The sequence below is a fragment of the Cervus canadensis genome, chromosome 29 (genome assembly GCF_019320065.1).
Source record: "Cervus canadensis isolate Bull #8, Minnesota chromosome 29, ASM1932006v1, whole genome shotgun sequence".
Classification (NCBI taxonomy): domain Eukaryota; kingdom Metazoa; phylum Chordata; class Mammalia; order Artiodactyla; family Cervidae; genus Cervus; species Cervus canadensis.
The window spans coordinates 27,675,237-27,683,974 of record NC_057414.1 but is presented as its reverse complement, the minus strand read 5'-3'; the positions used below and the strand labels follow the sequence as shown (position 1 = coordinate 27,683,974).

Here is an 8,738-nt window from a genome sequence, read left to right as displayed (position 1 = left end):
ACCTACAACTAGATTACTGGTATCCAGCAAGGATCTCATTTCAGCTATTGAAGGGAGAACTCATAAAGCTTTAACAGACAAAGCAAAAGCTTGAGAGGAATTTCAGCACCACCAAACCAGCCTCTTCAACCAAATGCTAAAGCGATCTTCTCTAGACAGGAAAATGCAGAAAGGTTGTTATAAACGTTGAACCCAAACACAACAAATAGTAAATGGCAACAGGACCACACCTATCAATAATTACCTTAAATTGTAAATGGGTTGAGATGCCCCAACCAAAGGACAAAGATGGCTGAATGGATACAAAAACAAGACCCCCATATATGCTGTCTACAAGAGACCCACCTCAAAACAAGAGACACACACAGACTAAAAGTGAAGGGCTGGAAAAAAATATTTCATGCAAATGGAGACCAAAAGAAAGCAGGAGTCGCAATACTCATATCAGATAAAATAGACTTTCAAATAAAGGATGTGAAAAGAGACAAAGAAGGACACTACATCATGATCAAAGGATCAATCCAAGAAGAAGATATAACAATTATAAATATATATGCACCCAACATAGGAGCACCGCAATATGTATGGCAAACACTAACGAGTATGAAAGAGGAAATTAATAGTAACACAAAAATGGGAGACTTTAATACCCCACTCACAACTATGGATAGATCAACTAAACAGAAAATTAACAAGGAAACACAAACTTTAAATGACATAATGGACCAGCTAGACCTAATTGATATCTATAGGACATTTCACCCCAAAACAATCAACTTCACCTTTTTCTCAAGTACACACGGAACCTTCTCCAGAATAGATCACATCCTGGGCCATAAATCTGGTCTTGGAAAATTCAAAAAAATTGAAATCATTCCAGTCATCTTTTCTAACCACAGTGCAGTAAGATTAGATCTCAATTACAGGAAAAAAAAAATGTTAAAAATTCAAACACATGGAGGCTAAATAACACGCTTCTGAATAACCAACAAATCATAGAAGAAATCAAAATATGCATAGAAATGAATGAAAATGAAAACACAACAACCCAAAACCTATGGGACACTGTAAAAGCAGTGCTAAGGGGAAGGTTCATAGCATTATAGGCTTACATCAAGAAACAAGAAAAAAGCCAAATAAATAACCTAACTCTACACCTAAAGCAATTAGAGAAGGAAGAAATGAAGAACCCCAGGGTTAGCAGAAGGAAAGAAATCTTAAAAATTGGGCAGAAATAAATGCAAAAGAAACTAAAGAGACCAAAGCAAAAATCAACAAAGCTAAAAGCTGTTTTTTTGAAAAAATTGACAAACCATTAGCAAGACTCATTAAAAAACAAAGAGAGAAGAACCAAATTAACAAAATTAGAAACGAAAATGGAGAGATCACAACAGACAACACTCAAATACAAAGGATCATAAGAGACTACTACCAGCAGCTCTATGCCAATAAAACGGACAACTTGGAAGAAATGGACAAATTCTTAGAAAAGTATAACTTTCCAAAACTGAGCCAGGAAGAAATAGATCTTAACAGAGCCATCACAAGCAAGGAAATCGAAACTGTAATCAGAAATCTTCCAGCAAACAAAAGCCCAGGACCAGATGGCTTCACAGCTGAATTCTACCAAAAATTTAGAGAAGAGCTAACACCTATCTTACTCAAACTCTTCCAGAAAATTGCAGATGAAGGTAAGCTTCCAAACTCATTCTATGAGGCCACCATCACCCTAATTCCAAAACCAGACAAAGATGCCACAAAAAAAGAAAACTACAGGCCAATATCACTGATGAACATAGATGCAAAATCCTTAACAAAATTCTAGCAAACAGAATCCAACAACATATTAAAAAAATCATACACCATGACCAAGTGGGCTTTATCCCAGGAATGCAAGGATTCTTTAATATCTGCAAATCAATCAATGTAATACACCACATTAACAAATTGAAAGATAAAAACCATATGATTATCTCAATAGATGCAGAGAAAGCCTTTGACAAAATTCAACACTCATTTATGATTAAAACTCTCCAGAAAGCAGGAATAGAAGGAACATACCTCAACATAATAAAAGCTATATATGACAAACCCATAGCAAGCATCACCCTCAATGGTGAAAAATTGAAAGCATTTCCCCTGAAATCAGGAACAAGACAAGGGTGCCCACTCTCACCACTACTATTCAACATAGTGTTGGAAGTTTTGGCCACAGCAATCAGAGCAGAAGAAGAAGTAAAAGGAATCCAGATAGGAAAAGAAGAAGTGAAACTCTCGCTGTTTGCAGATGACATGAGAAAACCCTAAAGACTCTTCCAGAAAGTTACTAGAGCTAATCAATGAATATAGTAAAGTTGCAGGATATAAAATTAACACACAGAAATCCCTTGCATTCCTATACACTAACAATGAAAAAACAGAAAGAGAAATTAAGGAAACAATACCATTCACCATTGCAACAAAAAGAATAAAATACTTAGGAGTATATCTACCTAAAGAAACAAAAGACCTATACATAGAAAACTATAAAACACTGATGAAAGAAATCAAAGAGGACACAAACAGATGGAGAAACATACCGTGGTCATGGATTGGAAGAATCAATATTGTCAAAATGGCTATTCTACCCAAAGCAATCTATAGATTCAAAGCAATCCCTATCAAACTACCAACGGTATTTTTCACAGAACTAGAACAAATAATTTCACAATTTGTATGGAAATACAAAAAACCTCGAATAGCTAAAATAATCTTGAGAAAGAAGAATGGAACTGGAGGAATCAACCTGCCTGACTTCAGACTCTACTACAAAGCCACAGTCATCAAGACAGTATGGTACTGGCACAAAGACAGAAATATAGATCAATGGAACAGAATAGAAAGCCCTGAGATAAATCCACGAACCTGTGGACACCTTATCTTCAACAAAGGAGGCAAGGATATACAATGGAAAAAAGACAACCTCTTAACAAGTGGTGCTGGGAAAACTGGTCAACCACTTGTAAAAGAATGAAACTAGAACACTTTCTAACACCATACACAAAAATAAACTCAAAATGGATTAAAGATCTAAATGTAAGACCAGAAACTATAAAACTCCTAGAGGAGAACATAGGCAAAACACTCTCCGACATAAATCACAGCACGATCCTCTATGACCCACCTCCCAGAATATTGGAAATTAAAAGCAAAAAATAAAACCAAATGGGAGCCTAAATGAAACTTAAAAAGCTTTGGCACAACAAAGGAAACTATAAGAAGGTTTGAAAAAGACCAGCCCTTCAGATTGGCGAGAAAAATTTGCAAATGACAGCAACAGATAAGGATTAATCTCAAAAATATACAAGCAACTCCTGAAGCTCAATTCCAGAAAAATCAATGACCCAATCAAAAAATGGGCCAAAGAACTAAACAGACATTTCTCCAAAGAAGACATACAGATGGCTAACAAAACACATGAAAAGATGCTCAACATCACTCATTATCAGAGAAATGCAAATCAAAACCACAATGAGGTACCATTACATGCCAGTTAGGATGGCTGCTATCCAAAAGTCTACAAGCAATAAATGCTGGAGAGGGTGTGGAGAAAAGGGAACCCTCTTACACTGTTGGTGGGAATGCAAACCAGTACAGCCACTATGGAGAACAGTGTGGAGATTTCTTAAAAAACTGGAAATAGAACTGCCATATGACCCAGCAATCCCATTTCTGGGCATACACACTGAGGAAACCAGATCTGAAAGAGACACGTGCACCCCAATGTTCATCACAGCACTGTTTATAATAGCCAGGACATGGAAGCAACCTAGATGCCCATCAGCAGATGAATGGATAGGAAGCTGTGGTACATATACACCATGGAAATTACTCAGCCGTTTTAAAAAGATTCATTTGAATCAGTTCTATGAGATGGATGAAACTGGAAGCCCCCTTATACACAGGAAGAAGCCAGGAAGATAAAGAACACTTACAGGCATACTAACCACAATTATGGAATTTAGAAAGATGGTAATGATAACCCTATATGCAACAACAGAAATGAACACAGAAATACAGAACAGTACTTTTGAACTCTTGCTGGGAGAAGGTGAGGGTGGGATGTTTTGAAAGAACAGCATGTATATTATCTATAGTGAAACAGATCACCAGCCCAGGTGGGATGCATGAGACAAGTGCTCAGGCCTGGTGCACTGGGAAGACCCAGAGGAATCGGGTGGAGAGGGAGGTAGGAGTGGGGATCGGGATGGGGAATACATGTAACTCTATGGCTGATTCATATCAATGTATGACAAAACCCACTGAAATGTTGTGAAGTAATTAGCTTCCAACTAATAAAAAAAAAAGAAAAAAAAGAAAAGGCAGAGGAACCAGAGATCAAATTGCCAACATCCGTTGGATCACTGAAAAAGCAAGAGAGTTCCAGAAAAGCATCTACTTATGCTTTACTGACTCTGCCAAAGCCTTTGACTGTGTGGATCACAACAAAGTATGGAAAATTCTTCAAGAGATGGGAATACCAGATCACCTGACCTGCCTCCTGAGAAATCTGTATGCAAGTCAAGAAGCAACAGTTAGACATGGAACAACAGACTGGTTCCAAATCGGGAAAGGAGTACGTCAAGGGTGTATATTGTCATCTGGTTTATTTAACTTATATGCAGAAAACATCATGCGAAATGCCGGGCTGGATGAAGCACAAGTTAGAATCAAGATTTCCGGAAGAAATATCAATAACTTCAGATACACAGATGACACCACCCTTATGGCAGAAAGCAAAGAAGAACTAAAGAGTCTCTTGATGAAAGTGAAAGAGGAGAGTGAAAAAAGTGGCTTAAAGCTCAACATTCAGAAAACTAAGATCATGGCATCTGCTCCCATCACTTCATGGCAAATAGATGAGGAAACAATGGAAACAGTATGAGACTTTATTTTTCTGGGCTCCAAAATCACTGCATATGGTGACTGCAGCCATGAAATTAAAAGACGCTTGCTCCTTGGAAGAAAAGTTATGACCAACTTAGGCAGCACATTAAAAAGCAGAGACATTACTTTGCCAACAAAGGTTCATCTAGTCAAAGCTTTGGTTTTTCCATAGTAGTCAGGTATGGATGTGAGAGTTGTTCTATAAAGAAAGCTGAGCGCTGAAGAATTGATGCTTTTGAACTGTGGTGTTGGAGAAGACTCTTGGGAGTCCCTTGGACCGCAAGGAGATCCAACCAGTCCATCCTAAAGGAAATCAGTCCAGAATATTCATTGGAAGGACTGATGCTGAAGCTGAAACTCCAATACTTCGGCTGCCTGATGCAAAGAACTGACTCATTGGAAAAGACCCCGATTCTAGGAAGATTGAAAGCAGGAGAAGGGGATGACAGAGGATGAGATGGATGGATGGCATCACCGACTCGATGGACATGAGTTTGAGTAAGCTCCAGGAATTGGTGATAGACAGGGAAGCCGGGCATGCTGCAGTCCAGGGGGTCACAGAGTCAGACACTGAGTGACTGAACTGAGTTGTTTGTGGAATTACTTTGTAATTATGTCTATCATTGTTGTCTAGTTGCTAAATTGTGTCCAACTCTTTGTGATCCCATGGACTGTTGTTGCTGGCCAGTCTCCTCTGTCCATGGGATTTTTCAGGCAAGAATCCTGAAGTGGGTTGCCATTTCCTTCTCCAGGGTATCTTCCTGACCCAGGGATCAAACCCAAGTCTTTACCACTGCGCCATCAGGGAAGCCCAATTATGTCTATGTGTCTCACTAAGTTGTAAGCTCAATAAGATTTCTTTTTCTTTAAAAAAAAAAAAAAAGAGGGTAGATGTTCAAAACCTCATTCTTTGAATTTAAACACTTCAAACAAATTTAGTCCATGTTTATTTTTTAACAGTGGCTAAAATTTGGTAACTTCAAGTTTACATAGACTTCAGAATCCAATGTAATTTCAATGAGAATATGGAGCAAACATAGGGTTGCCAACATTTATTTTGCTATGTGAGGATTTTCTGAAAACGGCTACTGTTAATCATCACCATCTTCTTACAAAAGAAAGGTCCTTTTAGGGTTCTATATACATGTTTGGAATAAAGATTTAGTCCTTTCTGAGAAGGAAGAGTTAAAAGACCCACATCAACCTATTCAGAAATAAAACAGATCCATTAAACTTGTTTGGAAGTACAAATATCACAAGAGAAACATTTTCACGTGTTACTTTGTTCACAACTGTTTCTTGATTTGTTTCTCCATTCTGGGGATCTGTGTTCAACAGAACCAGGCAACGTGGAACTAACTGTCCAACTCCCCCTGAAATGTTATTTTTCTCATTTTCATGAAGGAATGTTGACAAATATAGAACACTCAGCAATTTTGCCCTATGAGGAAACTTTTGGGCAAACTAGAGGAGCCGAGGAAAAGCAGTCACATCTCCAACCTCTCTCCTCCCTCCCCAACCCAGCCAGGAAGAAAGTCAGCCAAGGACGGGGGCCTGGCGCCGGTGGGGAGCCCTCCGAAGTTTACGAGGTGACACCCACCTCCGCTGCAGGAGAGGAGACACTCACCGAGGACACGCAGCTAAACGCACAGGGACCGTCCATGCCGTCCGAGAGGCCTGGCGGTGGCTCATCAGTCAAGCGGTGCTGAGGCTTAAGCACTTTTTGCTCAGGATGCTGTCTCAGGGGAGGTGGGGAGCTGGGTGGGTTCTGCTAAGTGAAGGCAGGAGGAAAGCTAAGGCAGAGGAGAAGACGGTTCTCATTCTGCATCCCTCCGGCTGAGGACTGTCGGTCTGCCCCCTAGCCTGGGAGCTTCTTTATAGTCGTCTCTGGATTCCCAGCCCTTAGGACATCGTCTGGCTCAAAAGGCATGCAGTGAGTCAACGCTTTGGACTCCATTGCAACCGTGCCACTTTGGCCCGCTGCGTGTACGATCACCAGCAGATCGCTCTGTGGTGGATCCTCATCCCCGTGCCCCTTGACAAAGAAACAGGCTCAGGAGGCCTTGGGTCTGGTGCAGTACGTGTTTAAGTAGCAATGTGAGGAACAAGTGACTGGAGCTTGGCTGTGAATCGGGTCTCCTGGTTCTCGGTCCAGGGTATGCAGAGTAAGGGCCACCCCGAGTCCTGTGTCTCCGTTTTCATTCTCCTTTCACTCTGCAAGACCCACATCCTACCTCCCCTGGCAGTGTGTCCTGCGGGAGCAAGATGTGGTAACTCAGAGCCCCATGTTGACCAAAGAGCAAATGCCGGCCCCTCTCGGGCAGCGTGATTCGTCTGTCCCCTGGGCTGGGAAGAGGGCCTCATGTGTTTAACTACATGTCACCAATGTCTGCACCCGTGTCCCTGCTCGGCTGGAGCAGTGGGAGATCTCACTTTCCCAGATAAGCCCTTGATGGCTTCCTACAGGCTATCAGCCTTGGGTGCTTTGAAGTCCCTTCCTGGCCTGACAATTCTGCGGTCAGGGCCCTAGGAGAGCGGTCACACCTGGACCCCAGGACTCAGGGGTTTTGGACTTCACTGCAGCCATGCCACTGTGCCCTGCTGAGACACTGGATTTATCTTCTGGCTGCTCTCCGGCAGTGTGTTTTGTCTTCCTGTCCAGACAACAAACTCAAGGCCACAGTTTCACTGACCAAGAAACAGAGGCAAAGGCCGGAGTCTTGAGCTTGCATCATCTGATTCTGATTAGGGCCTCCCACTTCCAGGAGGCCAGCCTCCAGCCCTGTCAACAAGAGTTTATCAACAGGACCGGCTCCCACATGGGAAGTGTGAGTTAAGTGCTGGGGCGGGAAAGAGGAAGTGCAGTCAGAAAGACTATACATTATTTCCAAAAAAACTTCGTATGTGGTTTTTTCTTGGGGGGGGGGGGGGGCGGGGACCCCCCAGACATGTGGACCATCAGGAAGAAAACACTGAGTGGGAAGAAGGAAGAGGAAGGTGGCAGCAGGACAGCAAGGAGTGAAGTCAGCCAGGAGGGGACCCGCAGAAAGCCCCGAGCCCTCCAGTTGGCCGTGCCCACCCCCCTTCACCCCGCTAGGGTCTGCCCTCTCCACCTCCCCAGGCCACGCTGTGGGTCCATACTGAATGAGACTGATGGTTTATTCTCATGCTGGGAAGAAGCCAGTACAAAATACATTAAAAAAAAAAAAAAAATTCCCTTGGTGCTAAAAACCCTGGTGCCCCCCCCCCCCCAAGGGTGGTCTCGTCTCAGCTTCTCTGGGCCTCCTGCAGGAGCACCAGGAGCGGGTCGTCAGCCCGGAGCGCAAAGGTGAGCGTGCGACGCCGGTAGTGCTCGGGATCCTGCTCCAGGTTGTCGATCACCTCCGCCAGGAGGTGGGCGCGCTCCACGCCCGCGCCCGGCGCCTCGAAGCCCAGGGCGGTGAAGTGCACGTGGAGGTGGTAGTAGGAGGGCAGGTAATGCAGGTACACGCGGAGCCGGTCCGCCGCCACCCGGTAGCGCCGCAGGATGGCCTCCTGGCGAGAAGCGGGGGCGGGAGCGTCAGCCAGAACCGCCCGCTGCCCACAGCCCCCACCTGCCTCTCCGTCGCCCCACGGGTGGCTTCGGGACCCCTGTCTTCCATTCTAGGGAGCCAGCAGGTGCAGGTGACAAGCAGCGCGGTGGAGGTTTTCTTCCCAAGGAAGGGGACGGTGGCCTCGATCAGGGCTCCCCGCTCCAACCTGGTAGAACACCCGCTTCCTCGGTCGCTGCTGGGTCTCTAGGAAGTCTCAGTGCTAAGGACCGGGCCCGGATT

General features: G+C 43.6%; 2 protein-coding genes across 2 annotated transcripts in view; both read right to left on the bottom strand.

Annotated features, from left to right (window-relative positions):
• The window catches only part of ST3GAL4 (ST3 beta-galactoside alpha-2,3-sialyltransferase 4), a 52,255-nt gene extending 45,588 nt beyond the window's left edge, over window positions 1–6,667 (bottom strand). The window contains exon 1 of the mRNA XM_043452400.1: window positions 6,554–6,667. Coding sequence (XP_043308335.1) covers window positions 6,554–6,589 — 36 coding nt within the window. The 5' untranslated portion in view covers window positions 6,590–6,667. The remainder of the gene's footprint in view (window positions 1–6,553) is intronic.
• The window catches only part of DCPS (decapping enzyme, scavenger), a 45,075-nt gene continuing 42,193 nt past the window's right edge, over window positions 5,857–8,738 (bottom strand). Inside the window, exon 6 of the mRNA XM_043452403.1 lies at window positions 5,857–8,460. Coding sequence (XP_043308338.1) covers window positions 8,194–8,460 — 267 coding nt within the window. The 3' untranslated portion in view covers window positions 5,857–8,193. The remainder of the gene's footprint in view (window positions 8,461–8,738) is intronic.